The sequence below is a fragment of the Uloborus diversus genome, unplaced genomic scaffold (genome assembly GCF_026930045.1).
Source record: "Uloborus diversus isolate 005 unplaced genomic scaffold, Udiv.v.3.1 scaffold_14, whole genome shotgun sequence".
In the NCBI taxonomy this organism is placed as follows: Eukaryota; Metazoa; Arthropoda; class Arachnida; order Araneae; family Uloboridae; genus Uloborus; species Uloborus diversus.
In genome coordinates, this window is record NW_026558098.1 from 1,525,484 (window position 1) to 1,547,054 (window position 21,571).

Genomic DNA, 21,571 nt, shown 5'->3' on the forward strand with positions numbered 1-21,571 from the left:
ATTTAAATTCGCGTCTTGAATCTAGTAATTATGTTGCTTGTATCAAACAGCGTTGGTTTAGCTTTGCTCAACTTTATAGAATTCGCATTTCGCATTATGTGGAATTTTGTTATGCTACGGAATTCGCATTAATAGTTCTGCGTGAATAAATAGTTGATACGTGAAACAGGCAAAAATAAGTGTGATGAAGAATGTTCTTACATAAATATATACAAAATTCATAGTTTAAATGTACATACAGAAGCAGAGTAAGTAAATGCAAGTAGAAAAAAAATATTTGGTTTTTTCTTATCTTTCGGTCAGGCGCTTGTATTTAGGACTTGTGGCACCCGCACGGCTTTGCCCGTAGTAGAAAATTAAAAAGGTATTTTGGTTCCCCTCTATATTTACAAATAATGCATGATGAATTTCTCGCCAATTGGCTTGCCCACGTGACGGTTCCACGTTATGATAACTTGGTAATTTAGTTGTCCATTTTATGATAATTTTGCTTGGGAAAATGTTCTTAAAATTAGAATAGAAAAAGAACGAAATCGAATTTTCGAAAAACGCTTAAAGGTGCACACCCCATGCTACAAACTAATTCTCTGCCAAATTTCAGAAAAATTGGTCAAACGGTCTAGGTGCTATGCGCGTCACAGATATCCTGAGAGAGAGAGAGATCCGGACAGAGAGACTTTCAGCTTTATCATTAGTAAAGACAAAAAAAAAAAAAAAAAAAAAAAAACGCGAAAATGGGAAGAAAAAAAATTGGGGAATTTTATAAGAAAATTTGGCTATTTGGGGAGAAAAATATATTTTCAAGAGACAAAAATGTCAGAGAAGTCGATTTATTTTATAAAAATATTAGTGGAAAAATAATTTTTGAATTTGGGGAATTTTGATAGAAAACATCGCTCTTTGGGGAAAAGTTGGAAGGGAATTGGGGAAATCTGGATTTGACCATCTGGCAACACTGCTTTCTGGAATGATCCTCTTTTTATTGTACCTCGTAAAGTGCGCAACAAAGCGTGAAAGATTCTGTATTGGAAAAGCTTCTTAAATAGCTCTCCTAAGCTCAAGAAGACTGTAATTTGTTTACTAACATCTAGAAAAATTCTTACACAACTCTTTCGAGAAGACGCATACAGATTAATTAACAGGCAAATAAAAAAGAAAGATTTCAATCGTTGGCATGGCAATACGCGTGCCTTTTCGAGCGATAAGACGCATAAAGAAAGAGGTTTATAAGTTTGAAGTAGGGGTGCGACATCGATGTCGATGTTTTGAAACATCGATGTTTTTGTTAAAACATCGATTTCGGGGGGGGGGGGGGGGGCTTCGCGATATTCAAGGAGGGTTGCGCCCTTGCTGTTGGGGGCGGGGGGCACGCCTGTGAAATGAACAGATCTGCCCTCAAAATTTGTTTCCTAAAAAGTTGACGGGGAGTCGATGTTGACTCAAACTTTGGTTTCTGAGGCATTTTGAATTGTTTTTCGTAAGAGATGCGGCGACCAATGGAATGTTTTTTTTTTTTTTTGAGCAAACACGATTGCTTATTGTTCTCACTTGACTGTTTTTGGCGTTCCTTTGATTTTTCCCCACCGCCACCCCCCCCCCCCCCCCGCACCATCACCGTCGACTTGCTCCTCACGATGCTGCTCCTCTAGCGAAAGCCGTCTCCAGGTTGCATCCATGTCCTACACACACACGCACGCACGCACGCACACACAAACACACATACACCTACACACACCTACACGCACATACACACACGCATACATACAAACACCCACACATACACACAAAAACATACACACAACTACCCACTCATTCATGCCTGCACACAGACACATACCCGCCCCCCACAGACACAAACACACATGCCTACGCACACATACACATAACCCGTACACACACACACACATACCCCCCCCCCCACACAAACACACACGCCTACATACACACACTCGTGATTGTGAAAAACATAATTTGAATTCAAGATATCAAAATTCAAATTAATTTTTTTTCTTTCTTTCTGCAGTGGTGACTGGTGGCACGGATGGCATCGGCAAAGCCTACGCCCGGGAGCTGGCTCGGCGCGGCCTCAACATCATCATCATCAGCAGGAGCAAAGAAAAACTGGACAAAACGGCCAAAGAGATAGGTCAGTGCCTCTTCCTACATCAAATATATTTAACGAATTCACCGAGACCGAAACTTTTATGCGTTAAATCTGGGTTATTCGTAATATCGGGGTGTGAAAAAAAGTAAAAAAACTTACTTTTCTAAAACCCCAAATGAGCAACTGCTCCAAATATCCATAATTATTCACCATTCCACGACTTATTACACGCTATTTAATTTAAAATTTTAAACTTAGTAATAGATGTTTGGACTATTTCCTTGATCCTTGACTCGAAATATTTCTTTTTCTGCTTCGGACAATATGGATGTAAACATTTAGAAAACAATTCAATGTTTCCTAACTCAAATTAACAAAACAGAATTTTTTGGAAATTTTAAATAGAAACGAACATTTGAATGTCAAACCGAACTTTTCGCGGGGTGTTTGAACCTTTAAGACCCCCCCCCCCTTTGTATACGGCCCTGGTCACAAGCATAAGAAAAGGGGGAAAGACGGATCAAACCAGCATCCTGCCCCTGGCATTCATTTGAATTTTGACGTTTTGAATTCAAGTTATGTTTTTTGTGATCATGAATTGCGCAGGGACCGCACTTGTTTCTGTAAATGGTTCCTGTTGCAAACATCATCGCGTAAAGTATAATTTGAATTCAAGACGTCAAAATATGTTTAAAACGAAAATTTAACTTAAACTTGAAAAAATCCATATTTTGAGGGGAGACTTAACTATTGCAAGAGAGCAAAAATTTCTATTTAGCACTAATCGCCGAGTTTACTGTTTATATTTTTCTTCTTAAAATATATCTCACATTTTTATATAAATGTATGGAAAAAGATCAATTTTTTGAAGAAAATTACAATTTTTAGGCCTTCTGCTGGACAATTAAATATATTTTAATTCAGATAAATATTTTTGTGGTATACGTGGAGCAAAAGGGGCAACAGTTTATTAACAAGAAATTTCAAACTTCCAAAAAAAAAAATTGAATTTTGACCTCTTGAATTCAAATTATGTTTTTCGCAATCACGAGTGTGTGTATGTGTGTTTGTGTGTTGGGGTTATGTGTATGTGTGGGGGTATGTGTGTTTGTGTGTAGGGGGTGTATGTGTGTGTAGGCATGTGTGTTTGTGTCTGTGTGCAGGTATGAGTGTGTGGGTAGTTGTGTGTATGAGTGTTTGTGTGTGGGGGGGGGGGGGAATGTGTATGTGTGTGTAGGCATGTGTGTTTGTGTCTGTGAGCAGGCATGAGAGTGTGGGTAGTTGTGTGTAGGTGTGTGTGTGTATGTATAGATGTCTGTATGTATGAGTGTGTGTTTGAGTATGTGTTTGTAGGTGTATGTGTGTGTTTGTGTGTATGTGTCAACACACAAACACCTGGAGACGGCCAAAACAGTCAAATGAAAGCAATAAGCAATCGTGATTGCTGAATATATATATATATATATATATATATATATATATATATATATATATATATATATATATATATATATATATATATATATATATATATATATATATGAAGGTGTGCGATCGTCAAACTTTCAAGTCTGTCGAGAGTCTTTTTAATTTTGCTTTAATCTTCAGGAAAAATGACTGTTACAGCAAAGGAATCATGAATCAGATGTTTGTTACAGAAAAAAAAGTCTTCAAAATTGTTAACTAAAAATAAACATGCTATAACTTATGGATTGATTTTCCTGCAATTTTTGTCGAAGAACATACGAGACGGATCGTTTTTGCACTAGCCTTTATCTGGTTGTAGCCTCACGATAGTGTAACAATTAAAATAAAAATAACTAACTAGCAATCTAAAGAGCGTTCTTAAACGTGTTTCTCAATGCATAAACTATTTGCTCTCGTGTCCCAGTTATGGAAATATAAGGTCTCAAAATTTGCCATAGTTTTAAGAGAAGTCGCCAAATTTAGCGAGTGTAATGGAAGACATCTTTGCTGATGGATGCAGATGGCGAAATTGTGAGATCGATCTCTTGCCAAGTGTTTAGGTTTGGTGCTTTTCTTAACTTCGGCCGACTTTCGGACCTTATATCTCGATAATGGGTGGACGAGGGCGAATCAGTTTTGCGTCAAAAATATGTCACAAGGTGTTCTTGTGAAATTGCTACTTATTTGAATATTTTTCATTGTTACACGTTTTGGTTATTACACAGATTGCTAGCAGGGTTGCCAGACGTCCTGGATTTCAAGGGACAGTCTCGTATTTTGAACAATTGTCCCGCGTCCCGGAGAACATCGATACGGGACGGCTAAAAAGTCCCGTACTCTGGCTAATAACAGTATTTTACAAAACGAATTATTATTTTAAGGAAAACAAATAACAAAACACGCGAAAAAAAGGGGCTAAAAGAAAATAATTTGGAAGCAAATGCAAAAATTATTATCGTTTTTATTTGGTTTGTACGTTTTTGTTTTGGCGGCAGACCATGATGCTTACTCATTCAGATTTCCACATTGACTGGTGTGGCATTCAAAAATAATTTTTGCTCCGCGATTCTTTCTATTACTTTTTTTTTTGATAAAGTACTCGCATTTAACAAGAAATTTTTTCGATTGCACTGTTTCTCTTATTGCAAACGCAAGTAAAAAACTAGTTAAGACCTGTTCCTATCAACGTCGATCCGTACACTGAACAGCGTTCTATTGCTTGCTTTATTCTCTGAGATAGAGTTCCTCCAAAATTGTGCTCACCCATAAACATACTGAGAGGAATCTTCGGAAAGCTATAAAAACATCGCTGTTTATTACTCCTTGAAAATACACCATAACCAGTAATTGCACTTGTAATGTATTAGCATGTTTCGGCAACAAGACTTTTTATAATAGCGATTGGCAACAAGACTGCATTCCATGAATTAATACTTTTGAATATGGTTGTAACCAAATAAGTAGTAGCGTTATTAAATGTTTAGTTTTTTTATAAGCGATGTTATATTATTGTGCATATAAAACAGCACTCAATCTCTAAAATACCCCCCCCCCTCCTTTTCACTTTTAGAAGCCTGTCCCGTATTCACTGTTTTTAAATCTGCCAACCCTGGTTGGCAGGTCTGCTGATGATTTATTCATTTTTTTTTTCATAAGCACCACTAAACTGCATGCGAAACGTTCTAACAGTGTTCTGTTTGTGGCAGAGGACGAGTTCAAGGTGCAGACGTTCGTGATCCAGGCCGACTTCTCGAAGGGTCGCGAGATCTACGAGGACATCGAGAGGCAGCTCAAGGACAAGGAAATCGGGATCCTCAGTAAGTTTTCGCCCTCTTTTCAACAAATTAGATCTCATCCTTTTTTTTTCCAGACTGTGCCTACTCTGCTACAACATTAAGGTAAGGAGTTGTCCCACAAATGACGTCACGCTTTGAGGGTGTGACAGGGGCCGGATTTGGAAGTGTGGAGGCCCCGGGGCAACGAAGGAGTGGAGGCCCCTAATCAGGGTTCGAAAAGATCATCATCTTTTCGAAAATATCCGATACTTTGATTTATATCTGAATATTTTGATATACAGTAAACTCCCGATTATCGGCGGTCTTATTATCCGCGGTTCGGATTATCCGCTGGTCTTTCGACAATTTATTTTATTAATTTTTTTTAACGGTCATTAAATGTTTTTATAAACTTATGATTGCGTTACTGTTCGTTTTTAGCTTTTACATGCGTATATTCTTTTACATTCAATGTTAGTAGATGCAATGTAGCAACGTTTTTAGCTATAACTTAAATGTATGTTTGAGTTTTATTCATATTTTTTAGCTATTGTATACAGTAGTATCGTCTTTTACCCATTGTTCGGATTATCCGTGGTTTTCGCTTATCCGCGGTTACCGTGCCACCCTTTTCTGCGGATAATCGGGAGTTTACTGTATATGTATATATCCGATATTTTCGATCAGCACTTTAATAGTAAATACATTCCCTGACCCGTGAAAGTTAGGATATTTTTAAAACATTTCATTGTGGGGGCCCCTTTGTTGTGCCCCGGAGCTATAGCCCCGCCTGCCCTCCCCTAAATCCGGCCCTGGGTCACACTTTGACAGTTTGTGACAACGGAACAGGATAACAAGAAAAGTGACATCAGACATTTTGTTACTACCTTCGGCGGGGGACTGCCTGGGACGGCTACTCATTCACCCGCCTTCGTCGGTGTACCTCGGAAACTCCGCCCCCTTATCGATTTTACTTGGCGATATTTCGCCAAATTTGGCTACAGTGCTGCTGGTAATTTCTAGGCAGATTTAATGGCCAAATCGGAAAAATGTCGCCAAATTTGGCTACAGTGCTGGTAATTTCTAGGCTGATTTGGTGGCCAAATCGGATATATGTCGCCAAATTTGGCTACAGTGCTGCTGGTAATTTCTAGGCTGATTTGGTGGCCAAATCGGATTAATGTCGCCAAATTTGGCTACAGTGCTGGTAACTTCTACACAGATTTGGTGGGAAAAGCAGATAAATGTCGCCAAATTTGACTACAGTGCTGGTAATTTCTAGGCAGATTTGGTGGCCAAATCGGATAAATGTCGCCAAATTTGGCTGCAGTGCTGGTAATTTCTAGGCAGATTTGGTGGCCAAATCGGATAAATGTCGCGAAATTTGGCTACAGTGCTGGTAATTTCTACGCAGATTTGGTGGCCAAATCAGATAAATGTCGCCAAATTTGGCTACAGTGCTGGTAATTTCTAAGCAGATTTAGTGGCCAAATCGGATAAATGTCGCCAAATTTGACGCCCCAGTATGGTTTTAAGGATTTTAATGGTATCGTTTTCCATTTTTATCTTCAGTTAAGGTTTGGAGATGTGAGACAGGGCAGAATAGCTTCATCCAGATATCCTGTACCCAACGGCCTGGGAGATATCGGTTCTGCTGCAGATAGGGTTACTGGCACACAGAAACAGACGGGCACTATTTTAGTAGACGCTTATGGAAAACTGTGACAAGGGAAGGGGTGGGGGCAAGGATAAAGAGTGACACATTGGGGCGGGGGAGGGGGTGTGCCATCATTTATGGACAGTTTTGAATAGGGATTCCGAACTCAAAGGCACCAGAAAGAATGTCCCTAGATATAAAGAGTTGTCCCTTAAAGAAGTTTCTACCTTACTGAATCATCTTTAAGATTGATATCGACCAGCTACGGTAAAACAATTACAAAACAAAAAAGTGAATAAATAAATAATTAAGTAAAGAAATAAAAAATAAATAAATTAATTAAATAAATAAATTAAATAAATAAAATAAAATACATTTTAAGAATGTTTGGACCTAGTTTTTTTATGATTTTTTTTTTCAGTAGTGAATGATTTTAGAGGCATCCTGTATTGTTTCATTTTCTGTTCAGAGTCTATTTATTCGACATTATTGTTTTTTTCTTTTCCAGTTAACAATGTGGGCTGCATGTACGAATACCCCCAGTGCTTCATGAACGTTCCCGAACAGGTGAGCTTCCATTTTTTTTTTTATGTGGAGTAAAGTTGTTTGGTTTTTAAATAATGAAGGATATTTACAAAAAAATCAACTTAACTTTAAAAAAAAAATCAATGTCGAGAATCCAAGCGCTTTTTTTTTAAGTTTTAATTAAACTTTATTTATATTCAGCACACAAATAAGAGTTAAAATTTATTTAAAAATGTAATTACATAATGTATATGGCATTAATACTGTATAACATTAGAGTATTACTGTAGCAGGTGATCTACCACTCTCCTTACCCAGTTACTCAATAGATGGCGCCACTTAAACTAAAGATAATGAGCGAATGATTTCAATGGCGCCATCTATTGAGTAGCTATAAAGTAAGGGCGGTAGACCGCCTGCTGCACTAACACGTGTGTGTGTGAGAGACTGTGACGCTGTTTCTTCTCTTTCAGAAACTGTGGGACCTCATCAACATCAACATTGCATCTGTCACCATGATGACTTACATCGTCATTCCTCAGATGATACAGAGGTGAGTCTCTCTCTGGTGCTTGCTCTTTTGCTAATGCATGTGCAGGGGGTGTCCCAATGGGAGGTCACTTTGACTTCCCAAACATTTCCTTACTTGACAATTTTCACCTGACGGTTTGGTAAAATTAGACATCGGTTGATAGAAAATTTCTGCCCTCCAAAAATTTTAAGTTTGGGGTAGCCCCTGCATAGTATAAAGAAGAGAGTGGAATAGGCTTGCTGTATTTTTTTTACGGACCGACTTTGGACTTATTTGCGAGAAATTAGTTACTGTTACTGGAATTTCTGTTTTTTAAAGCTCATAATGAGTCTCCTAATATTGAAAAGATGAATTTAATTGAAAAGCTGCAACCCCTTGTTATATCGTGTTTGTGGGGAGCCAACAAAAAAGCGAGATGTGTCGAATGTGAGGGGAAGGGGGGGGGGGTGAACGGGCACCCCTGTTTTCAGAAGTAAACAAGTTGTATAATTAAAAAAAAAACAATTTTGCATCGGAAACAACAGCACCCTATTGGCTAACCCCGATCAGTGGCGTAGCCATGGGGGGATAGGGGGTCAGAACCCCCCATGAGCCCCAAAAAATCATTTTTCAGTCGAACCTGAAGGGCTCTGTTTATGAGCTAAAAGATTTTTATTTAATATAATAAATGTTATGACAGTGAAAAGCTTATGTCTTCCTTATGTTATGTTTTTGCGCAACATTTTTTCTCTTGGAGACAGGGCTTTCTTTTTTATGACGGCAGCACTGATCAAAGTATTTTCAAAGAAGAAATTCGTTTATAATGTTCTTTGTTGTTTAATTGATAAAGAGTAATATATATATATATATATATATATATACTAGCTGCGTTGCCCGGCTTTGCCCGGTCCACCTTGAAAATAAAAGTTGTGTGAAGTGTCAATTGTGTCATATTCAACAACCAGGCGTAAAAAATAAATAAGAAAAACATCATGATTTCCCTGCCAAACAATTACGACAGACATTAAAATACTGTCAAGAAATTAAATCCAGAAAGAAAATTTAAAATGCACAACCATGGAAACAAAATAAAATAAGTTTGAGGAATTAAAATGCGAAAGAAAATGTTTCACAATTTGAATGAAATCTAGATTTCTTAAACTCGATTTAAAAAGGCTTGTACATTTTTTTTCCTTTCGAGATAACAGCTTATTTTTTCGACCATAGGTCGAGTTAGATCTGGAGTAAAAAAATCAGCTCTTTCCAATGCTGTCAAAAAGAAAACTGTGGGACAATTCCTTCACTTTTGTTGATGGATTTAATGAGGAAAGTAGTGCCTAAATTTCAGCTAAGCCTAAACAAATTCGAGCTAAAAACGTAAAAAACTCCTGCCGCAATTAAGTTAGAGCATTGGAACAAATTGCCTAGAACGCGGAAAATTCTTCCCATTCCAACGATATATAATATTACTACTAGCCTGCGTGCCCGGCGTTGCACGGGCTACTTAAAAAATGAAAGAGATGTCCAATTGATGTTTTTGTATTATTCTGACATCAGTTTCTAAAGCGCTAAGGAGTAAATAATTACGCGTAATGCAAGGTTTGCAAAACACCAGTAGAGCATATTTTTGGCAAAAACCTCTTAACATATTTATCAATAATACAAGTTATGAGTATCTTCAATTAGCACAAAAGATGAAAATATATGCATTATCAACTATAATCTGTGCTCACGTTAAAATGAATTACATCTGATAGACTATATCTGAAATATTTATGTGCAATTACAATCAGCCTTTTACATAAAATGACACACACTTTTTGGTTGATAACGTGATACTAAAGCACCAAGACTAAATAACTACCAATAAGCATTAATTTAATACCAAGTCATTAGATTCCAATTTAGCTTTGGTTAAAATCCTTAAAAACAATCTTTTGTGTTCAAATCAGTTTCACAAAAAAATCCAAACAATCTTAATTTAGCATGTTCTTTTAATGATATAAACTGTATTTTAAAAATAGAAACAGGAAGGAAAAATAGAGTTATTACAATTCGAAAACTCACCCATGTGACGGCAAAAAGTCCAACAAAATAACCATATTTAGTCGCACATCCTAAGTGTACCAAAATATGAGGCCGGTGAATGATAAACTTACACTACAATCAATAAACATGTCTAAAGAAACAACTTTCATATACTGAAAAGAGTTAAGAACGTTGAATGTAAAAAATAAAACAAGGACAGACGATAAAATAAAAGGTTGTCCGAATAGGGCAACCAATTTTAAACTAATTTAAAATGAAATTCTAAATGGAAACGTTGTTTTAAGATTTGGACAGCAGCCAAAAAAATCTCTTTTGAAACAATTAGTAGGATTTTACTCGCTCACGCATATGCAAAATGGCAACAGGAAAGAAATAAAAATTCCTGAATAGCGTTATGTTAATTAACGTTTTAATTAATATATCCGCTAATTAAAATCGCACAATTACGAGATTGGTCCTATTGTTTTCTTTGGAAAATTCCGAATTGATCGGTATCTCGTTTGACTCTCGATTCGCAGCGGTTCTCGAGAAGATCGATCTTCAGACAGACAGACGGACGCGAACAGATTTTAATATTATAGTGGATTCGCGAGCAATTTTTCACCCCCATATTCGGGAATATATGTGAAAATTGAGCCTAAACTGGAATAAAAAAAGAACTATTCATCGAATTTTATTCGAACTAGTCTGCAAACCTTCTCAGGACTCAAAGGAACAAACTGAAAATTTCAGCGCAATCGGCCGGGTAGTTCTCGAGTTTTGCGAGTTCAAACACACAGACGCTTTTTGGGGACTTCATTTTATACTATGTAGATATGTATATATATATATATATATATATATATGTATATATATATATATATATATATATATATATATATATATATATATATATATATATATATATATATATATATATATATATATATATAATAAGCAAACAAAATTTCAAATATTAAACAAATTATATAAAAATAATGCTGATAAAAAGGAAAATTGCAAAAAGCTGTTAAATAGGAATTAAATAAATAATTTGTTTAATATTTGAAATTTTGTTTGCTTATTCTATATTTACTTGGCTTTTTAGTTTTGCTGGGTTGTGCATCTATGGGCTTTTGGTGTGGTCTTTTCAATATTTTTCACTTTTATTATTATATATATATATATATATATATGTGTGTATAAACTTGAGGGCACGGCTTTACTTTAAACTTCAGAAAAAATTACCCCCCTCCCGAGGATTTTTTCTTGCTACACCACGGACCCCGATAACATTCATAAATGCCCCCCCATAAAAATGTGTTTTTTGACGTATTCTTCTGTGTGTTAATGCGTGTGTTTGTGTCTCTGCAGGAAGAAAGGCATCATAGTGAACATGTCATCCATCTCCTCCTTTAACCCCCTGCCCCTCATGGCTGTCTACTCTGCATCCAAGGTGAGTAACAATGAGTCCAACAGGACTTTTGAGCCTGTGGGAAAAAGGTTCCGTGGAAAACTCTATGCGTTTAGAGCAGGGTTGGCAAAAACCCGGGCTCTTTAAAGAAGCTCATGGACCCAGGGTTTTTTAGGTTTTTTAAAATAAAACCCAAAAAAACCCAACTGAACTGGATTTTTTAAAAGTAATGTATTTTTTTTAGGGAAAATGTGGGGTATATGTAGCATATTGTAGCGTAAGTATATAGACAAAGGGCAAAAATTGTCTTGGGGTAAAAAAAGCTGGAAAATTCAGTATTTTCTGAAGAAAAGTATAAAAGACGACAAAACCCAAGAATGGTGAAGTTTCAGATTTTTTAGTGTCCATGATTACCAACAGTTAAGGCAAAATTACTTCTTGAGTGATAAACTCTATTGTTCATTTTTAATTACTACATTTTTTATTTACTTATTTATTTATTTATTTATTTTTTGCATTTTACTTTACTGTATATCATTTTGTTATGCAAAACTACTGTAGAACCTCGAGTAGTTTAAATCCTTTTTTACTGAATTCCAGCTCAATCAAGACATTTCTTTGAACTTTATGTTGCCTGCTTTTCTATTTCTGTGTACAGAGTAACAAATGTTAAAACTTTTTCGTAAGATAATGAAAATACTGTACATCCTATTCTGTTTTCTGTACGACTGTTTGTAAACCTGTTAACTTCTAAAAAATATACCTTGTTTATTCGAGATTTGTGAGGTGTTGGCTTGCAGAAAATAATTCACATAAAAGCATTTTGGCTGGAGTCGTATTCTCTGTACAATCTACAGATATTGAGAAAAACAGACATGACAGGACTTGGTCAAGATAATTTGGGTTATTTATTGACCAGTTAAAGATAGAAGTTAAATATGTTTATTTAAAATCTTTGAAGTATTTTTTAAATGCCTTTAAAAGTAAAGAAATACTATTAAAGTTCAAAATTCGTTTTTTATGTCCCTTGTGTGTGGTAAAGACAAAATAAAAAAGAAGTTTAAACTGTAAAAGTATTTAAATTAGTTTTTTTAAAAAACTTCTCAGAAAATTAAAAAAAAAAAACCCAAAAGTGGGCTAAATAATGGGTTTTTTAAAATGGGTTTTTCAAAAAAAAAAAAAAAAAACCCATTGCGTCCAATTTGGCCATCCCTGGTTTAGAGCCAAAAACCTGCAAGCAAATTGGATGCTTCTAAAAGCTTCTTTACAATTAGTTATTCACAAATAAATATGTTTCTTTATTACAAGAAAGTAAAATATCCTGCACTTCTGCTAGCTTCATGGTTTGCATAACAGCTGCATTTTCAACAGCCATCTGGTATTTTCTATTTACTGTAAGTACTAATTTTTCTTTAAAAGCTAGCTTTGAATTTAAGATGGAAAGATGAAAAACTTTCAAAATTTAATTTGCCGAACATTTTTTATGCTTGCAATGCAAAACAGAGGGATGTTATAAACTTCAAAACCTATTGTTTACTTCTGAAAAGTTGTGCGGTTTACAGAGAATTGCGTTATACAGGTCGGCGTCATAATGGTCTTCTGCTGTATGTTCTTTGTTTTATCTTGCTTTTGAGCATTGTGCAGGGGTCGAAGTGGTCCTAGTATATCCTATATTTCCTATATTTTCAAAAAAAAGTATGAAAATCGTCCTATATTTTTCTGGAAAATGTCCTACATTTTCCTATATTCCTGTTTTTTTATCCAATTTATTTCTTTAAAACAACAGTAAATAAACTATCTGACCTCGGGTTTTTCGTCGTAAGTACGTGTGCAAACGAATTTCAAATTAAAAAACACAACTCACTAAATCCTGCAACAGGCATCTTCTGTCATTGGCCACAGCAATATGACGTCACTGTAGTGGGTGGAGTTTCGAGAACGAATTCTGAAGTAGGTTTTAGAATTTTGCGTTCGGCAACAGCAGTTTGTTTTGTTTTCCAGCATGGTTTTTTTTTTTTTTTTTGGTTTTGTTTTCGTGGTTTTTTTTGGTTTTTGTTTTCGCGGGTATATTTTTGTGCTCAGTGCATTTTCTGATCGGAATGTTCTAATAGTCTTTTTGCAATCTTTTCTTTTTGTGGAATTTTATAGAACAAAATATCTGTATGTTTGTGCTACAAAGCATTGGTTATTTCCTGTTAGTTCTCAACACAAAGACGGTTTTTATTTATTTATATAAGCTGAGTTTGTGACACTTCTATCCCTGCAAAAATTGTGAGTTGCTGTGTTAATAATCAATAAATTTCACTTTGTTCTTTTTTTTTTGTCTACAAAGTACACTATTTTTCAATAATGTTTCTTTCAACTACAGGAAAGTCATTTCAGGTGTAAGTTATAATTTTGTTTGAAGGTTTTTTTTTTAAACAAAATCACTGATAAGAATAAATAAATAATATGTATGTATTATTTCTTTTTTCATAGCGAAACTATTCATATAATGCATACCTGCCAACCCTTCCGGATTTCCCGGAAGTTTTACGGATTTTTATGTCCTTTTCCGTTTTTCCGGTTATGAGCAAAATCTTCCGGATTTTTCACGTTTTGTAGAAAAAATAATTATCTCGCCAATTTTGGCGCTAACGATACTTTTGTGGAACGCGGCACCGCGTTTTAGGCCAAGTAGCCAAGGAAAGGTTGCCGTAAGAGAATGGCACGAGAAGAAGCGGGGCAAGATTATGACGTCACTGAGTGATACAGCGCATGACTTCATCGGGATCCAATCAAAGCAAGCGCCGCGGCGGGCAACTAGGGGCACAATTTCGGCGCCAGTTATCTTCTCATTCTCTCAATTCGAGCTGTTTTTGCTTCGTTCTTTTTTTAAGATGAGTAACAAATGTTATTTCCAAACTTTTAAAAAAAGCAATAAAAGTAATATTTACTAAACGAAAGTAAGTTCAATTGATATGAAATTCTTAACTAATATATTGTTAAATGTAAAGAGGGTAGGTGTCCTGTTTGATTTTATTTTGCGTTAAAATCTTGTGGATAAAAATAAAAAACTCTTCCGGATTTTTTTTCTCAGAGGTTGGCAGGTATGATAATGTGTCCTATATTTTTTGTGGAAAATGTCCTATATGTGACAAGTCGATCACTTCTACCCCTGACTGTGTACTTTGTTCCAGGTGTACGTGGACTGGTTTTCCAGGGCCCTGTCCTATGAATACAAGGACGAGGGCGTGATTGTGCAGAGTCTGGTGCCTTCCTATATCGCCACCTCCCTCGTTCGCTTCTCCAGCCTACTGCAGCGCCCCTCCTTCCTGGTGCCCGACCCGGAGCGGTTCGTGCGCAGCGCCATCTGCACGCTGGGGGTGGCCGACAGGACCACCGGATTTTGGTCCCACGGACTTCAGGTTGGTTGACATTCCGACATCTGTACCAGGGTTTGAAATAGAGTGCGGGATTGCGCGAAACGCGCACAAAATCGGTAAATCCCGCGCAATCCGAAGGTCCGTGGGGGATTCCCCCTCCCCCCGCGTAAATTCTTAAACTCTTTAACGAACCCCATACCGGGAGAGCGGAGAAGATAAAGAAAATTTCAAAATCCATTTTTATTTTGGAAAGCTGGAAAAAAATTAATAAAGCGTCCGTCAATTCAAAGCAATGCATGTTACATCGACGAATTCCGATCCGCCGACATCAACCGATTCCGATCCACCGACATCAAGCGATTCCGATCCGCCGACATTAACCGATTCCGATCCACTGACATCAACCGATTCCGATCCGCCGACATCAACCGATTCCGATCCACCGACATCAAGCGATTCCGATCCGCCGACATCAACCGATTCCGATCCGCTGACCTCAACCGATTCCGATCCGCCGACATTAACCGTTTCCGATCCTCTGACATCAAGCGATTTCAAAAAATCCCCCCTGGAATCTGAAGCAAAGGGGGACATTCCCCCCTAGAAATCGAACCCTATTTCAAACCCTGTCTGTACTAACAAGAAAGTTACAAAATAAAACACCCAGAGTTTGAAAATATCTGATATTTTGATATATTGTCACCGCAGAGCAACAGTAAGATATTTAATCTCAGAAGTAACACTAAGATATCTCACTGTTGCTCTGAGGCGACTATGTATCTGATATTTTCAATTGGCAAACTAAAGTTTTCAAATTAGCAAATGCATCCTCAAATACATTACAATTTGTAGACTTAACCCCTTCAGTCGGATTTATGAAACATTTGACCAAAAATGTTGATATTTGGTACACAGTGTACTATGGTAAAGGGTATCTTATAGACAACATTTTGAGTTTGTAAGACAAAAATAAAAGAGTTATGGCGCGTCCCATATTCCGGACTTATACTTTTGAAATCAATATTTCATATTCAAAAACGATAAAATACCAAACAAACTTTATTATAAAATGTTCTACAAACAATTATAAAACATAATATAAGCGTTTGAAACAATTAAAGATTAGATGTTTTTTTAAAAATCAGGAAAAAAACCCCGCTTTTCAGATGAAAATCCATGGTTGGAAAAAGGAGCCACTCTCTATCTCTCAATCCTTATTGTTGTCAATCCCAAAACGAAAAATTATTTCATAGATTATAATAAGCAGAATGTAAAGAGTCAACTACAAAAAAAAAATCAACGAATTAAATCAATTATTAAATGATTAGCGGCTGTTTAAAGTGGTTGTTCGGTATACCGGACACCAGGTCTGAAGGGGTTAAAATTAAGGTTTCTCTCATTATTTATATCTAATATTTCATTTTACATTTTTATCAAACTTAATGGAGTTAATTTAGCCTCACAGCGGATGCGGCCCCTGTGCTAAACAGGGCTGTGGAGTCTGAGTCTTGAGAAAACATGCTGACTCCGGGTTTCTTTTTTTTCCTTTAATTTTCACTGACTCTCCTTACATTTTTTTTAAAACTGACTACCAATTAATTTGATTACATGTATAAAGGCCTACTAATAAGAAAATTACTGTCATTATGGCAACCAGTTGGCTTGATTGTTTATCGAACTTTATGTAACAGTTACCTACGCTGCAGTCTCCTAGTTTGCTTATTTCATGCGATTTCCTTCCTCGTTAGTGTATTCCTGAGATAAGCGCGCCAGCTCAAAGGTTAAGCGTAGAATAAAGTTACATTAGAATCAACTACTGTCCGCCTCTGAGAAGTTGAGCCATGGCCTTGAACGAGTCCATTTCTTTCAAGGGAGAGGAAGGAAGAGAAAAGAATTGTTAGGCGCAGAGTTGGGCTACCATCGCAACCCTTTTATTGGAGAGAAAATCCTGTACCGTTTGCTACCTCTTACCTGAATTGTATTGTTAAGAGTTCGGTGCAAATTAAAAATTTCTTTAAATGACGACACAGTTCTTGAGAAAACACAGATTTATTTACAGCTATGTACAGGAAATGTAGTAAACAACTGCTAAATGAATCATCAGCAGTTAAGCAAATATCAATCAACACCATAAACTCAACAGTTACACACGTATTTACATTGAAATACGCAAAACACCACAGGGAAATGCCTCGCAATAAACAGAGCTAATACACTCTCAGAACAAATTCTCGATCGAGACTGACTTTTTATCATGCAGGACGGCTATTTATAGATATCGAAAAGTTTCCACAATTTCCTATGATATTTTTTCTCTTAAATTTTTTTCCTTCCAAATAATCAAATTTTCTTCTAAAATTCCCCAATTATTATTATTTTTACTTTTTTTTCATTTTCGCTTTTTTTGTCTTCAAATTACGAATTTTTTTTTCCCCTCAGGTTTTCCACAAGAAAATATATTTTTACCAAAGAATTCCCCTTAAAACCCATTTCCCCAAAATTTCCCCCTGGAGCACAAGATTTTCCCAAAATGGGGAAATTTCCCCCAATCTGGCAACACTCGTTGGAATACTTGTTTGCAACCTTTCATGGGGGGTCACGACCCCTCCCCCCTAAACCATCGACAATATATATTGTTACTAGTCCAGCAACTTCTAGAAATTCTTAAATGACGACACAGTTCTTGAGAAAAACACAGATTTATTTACAGCTATGTACAAAAAATCTAGTAGACAACTGCTAAATTAACTGTAGCAATTAGGCAAATATCAATGAACACCATAAACTCAACAATAGCACATGTATTTACATCAAAATACTCAAAAACACAGTGCAAAGGCTTCACAATAACAAAGCTAATACACACTCTCCAGCACAATGGCTGATGCGATCAAAGCAAACTAAACACTCTCATTCAAATGCCACACATGGCTTTTATACTCGGCAAAGAAATATCCAGAAAATCCTACAACGTTCTACCAATTTCTCATATTTTCTTTTTATTCCATTCACAAATCTTATCAGGGGACCATATACGCCATTCAAATGTAAGGGGGGTGTACATTTACCATGGGCGCCCCAATGCAAAATTTTAAGGGGGGGGGGGAGACTCAGATATTTTCCCCATAGAAACTGATTTCAGTACAGATTAGAGTTTTTAATCTTTGACATTTTTAATTAATTATTCATTAATGTCTGGAGAAGAAATGTTTTTACATTTCTGCAAAGAAAAACGTACTAAAAGCAAGGAAATTCTAATTTCTGGACCCTTGATATTTACTACAAACTATTTACAGGTTAAGTTACTACGAAAATTTTGGATAAAAATTAATGGAACGTATGCCACATTTAGCTCGATTGTTACAAATAAATCATAAAAACAATTACTATATTTACGAAATTTTTAACAATATTGTTCGGCAAACGGGCAATAACACTTCCAACTAAATCCGCAAGCTCTTAAGTCGTTTGTCCTCATCCCTATTTCAACGAATGGAATTGTTTAATCTGTCGGGCAGCAGAGCTCAACTTCCCGGAGATAGACAGTATCTGCACTCACAAACTGTATCTGTTTGTTCCAGTACTGGATGTACGAGCTGACCCCCATCTCCCTCTGGTACCGCATCTCCTGGTTCATGCAGAAGAGCATCGACAACCACGATCGACAGGACAAGGACAAGCACACCTGAGGACACCCAGTATTATTTTCATGTCCTTTTTTTTGTCATCCCTCTTCTGTGATACTGGATCAAGAGAGTACTTAATATTTTTCATCATTTATTGGACGTGTTTGACATTGGATTCCGGTTTAATAAAGTTTATATTCATTATGTGTCTTCTTTTGTTGTGGTGAACCATTTTTTTAACAAAATTCTCTCCAAAATAATAGTACACAGGGTGACCACAAGTAAAGAAAGCAGGGAAAATATAGGGATATCAAAAAAAGGGGGGGGGGAATCCAGGGAGTTTTGAAAATATCCTTAAAAACCTGGAAAGTGCAGACAATTATTTTATTTTTGTAATTTGAATTTGCAAAAGTCAATGTAAAATAAATTAACTAATAAAAACTTTAAAAAAAGAGGAAAGTAAATCATAAATAAAACAAATGAAAATTGAACTTTTAAGGTAAAGTCAAAGTGTGTTAGAGAGTAATAAAATTACAAAAATAAAGTACAGACAATTATTTTATTTTTGTAATTTGAATTTGCAAAAGTCAATGTCCAAATATATTAACTACCAAAAATTTTAAAAAAAGAAAGAAAATCATAAAATAAAACAAATGAAAATTGAACTTTTAAGGTAAAGTTAAAGTGTGTTAGAGAGTTAATAAAATTACAAAAATAAAGTACAGACAATTATTTTATTTTTGTAATTTGAATTTGCAAAAATCAATGCCCAAATATATTAACTACCAAACACTTAAAAAAAAAAAAGAGAATTACAAAATAAAACAAATGAAAATTGAACTTCTTTACTAATAATAAAGCTGAAAGTCCCTCTGTCTGTCAAAATCTCTGTCCGGATCTCTGTCTGTCAGGATCTCTGTGACGCGCATAGCGCCTAGACCGTTCGGTCGATTTTCATGAAATTTGGCACAAAGTGAGTTTATAGCATGGGGGTGTGCACCTCGAAGCGATTTTTCGAAAATTCGATGTGGTTCTTTTTCTATTTAAATTTTAAGAACAAAAATATTATAAAATGGACGAGTAATTTACGAAATTATCATAACGTGGAACCGTAACATGGGTACAAGCCAATTGGCGAGAAAATTCACCATACATTTGTAAATATACAGGCGAACCAAAAGACCTTTTAATTTTTCTATGACGGGCAAAGCCGTGCGGGCACCACTAGTATAAAATAAAGTTAAAATGTGTTAGAGAGTTTGTTCAGAGAGCGTGAAATTGGTAATCCATGTTTGTTTTCTTTATTTTTTAAGGGCCAAGTAATAAATGGTGAAGATAAGTTTTTCTTTTTTTCTTAAATACGAAGTTAAATAATTCAATCCTTATGCTATTTCAGATTTCATGTACTCTTCTGTATTTCTCATTTTTATTTATTTATTTTTTTCCTTCTGTGATGAAACTATCAAGATATAAATGTTCTTTTTCAACTATCCGTGTTTGCTCGCTTGTAATACTGTATGTAAATAATACTGTACTGTTGTAATACTGTACTGTATACAGGAAAAACCCAGGGAGTCAATTTTAATGTGATTCAATAGTTTACTCTCTAGGTCTTGGCCAACAGTGGCCAAATTGAAGCCAAATTTTAAAAAAAATCGCCAAATTAGTCGCCAAGTTAGCGACAAAACACACAGGGTGACCACGCCACAGGGAAACCACAAATAAAAGAAAGCAGGGAAAATACAGGGATTTCAAAATAAAGGGGGAGAGGGGAAATGTCCTTAAAAACCTGGAAAGTGCAGACAGTCATTTTATTTTTGTAATTTGAATTTGCAAAAATCAATGTCCAAATATATTAACTACCAAAAACTTAAAAAAGAAAATCATAAAATAAAACAAATGAAATTAACTTTTAAGGTAAAGTTGAAATGTGTTAGAGAGTTTGTTCAGAGAGCTTGGAATTGGTGATTCATGTTTTTGTTGATCCATTAATGTTTTAAGGGCCAAGTAATAAATGGTGAAGATAAGTTTTTTTCTTAAATACAAAGTTAAATAAATTCAATCTTTATGCTATTATTTCAGAAATAATGGACTCTTCTTTATTTCTCATTTTTATTTATTTTTTAAGCACTTTTATTATACTTGGCCTGATTATGTCTCGGAGAAATCTGAGACCTCGTTTTGCTTATATCTCTGCAACTAGACCACTTAGAGACTTCGGGATTTCACTAAATGATTTGTTTAATCTTAAGGTACAACTTAGCGCTGAAAAATTAAAATTCTAAAATAAAATTATTATTTCAGTTAGGATGGAATACAGCAAATTTCCCTATTAAATGTTTAAATATAAAACCCATTGTTACAAATTTTGTTGCCTAGCAACAGTAATGTTAAAAGCAATCATGATGAAAATTTTGAATCAAAGCTTCTCTAAAGCAAGCATAAATCCTAGAGAGGAACAATGATTAAATTTTAGTGCCAACTGCTTAAAGTTTTAGTCATTTATATAGTTTTTTTTCCTTTTAGTACCGAGCATTTATATTAAAAAATAAGGGTTCGTGAGGGTCTGAAATACATTTACACTAAAAAGAATAAAATAAGAGATTTTTTTAAAAAAATACTAAGCACTTTTCATAATGCACTCAAAAGGACAAAATAACTTTTCTGCGGCAAAAAGGACAATTTTAGCATTCCTGTAGTTTTTGAAAATTCCGAGAAAATGACTCCACAAACGAAGAAAAGTGCGGGTGTAGTCATTTCAAACCAAACTTTCCCAATAAGAAAAATATGCATGTTTGAACATTCAAAGTTATGATTGAAAACTAGATAATGATAAGAAATTCTCTTCATGACTAGAGCTTTTCTCTTCATGACTTAGACCTAATAACAGAATTTTATTAAAAAATACTAAGCACTTTTCATAACGCACTCAAAAGGACAAAATAACCTCTCTGGGTCAGAAGGGACAGTTTAAGGATTCCTGTAGTTTTCGAAAATTCCAAGAAACTGACACCACAAACGAAGAAAAGTGCGGCTCTAGTCATTTCAAACCAAACTTTCCCAATAAGAAAACTATGCATGTTTGAACATTCAAAGTTA

At 35.5% G+C, this 21,571-nt stretch overlaps 1 protein-coding gene across 1 annotated transcript in view; it reads left to right on the forward strand.

Moving 5' to 3' along the window:
• The window catches only part of LOC129232801 (inactive hydroxysteroid dehydrogenase-like protein 1), a 41,194-nt gene extending 22,518 nt beyond the window's left edge, over positions 1 to 18,676 (forward strand). The window contains exons 2-8 of the mRNA XM_054866901.1: positions 2,024 to 2,146; positions 5,278 to 5,388; positions 7,512 to 7,570; positions 8,002 to 8,081; positions 11,442 to 11,523; positions 14,661 to 14,888; positions 18,428 to 18,676. Coding sequence (XP_054722876.1) covers positions 2,024 to 2,146; positions 5,278 to 5,388; positions 7,512 to 7,570; positions 8,002 to 8,081; positions 11,442 to 11,523; positions 14,661 to 14,888; positions 18,428 to 18,535 — 791 coding nt within the window. The 3' untranslated portion in view covers positions 18,536 to 18,676. The remainder of the gene's footprint in view (positions 1 to 2,023; positions 2,147 to 5,277; positions 5,389 to 7,511; positions 7,571 to 8,001; positions 8,082 to 11,441; positions 11,524 to 14,660; positions 14,889 to 18,427) is intronic.
• Positions 18,677 to 21,571: the final 2,895 nt, after the last annotated feature.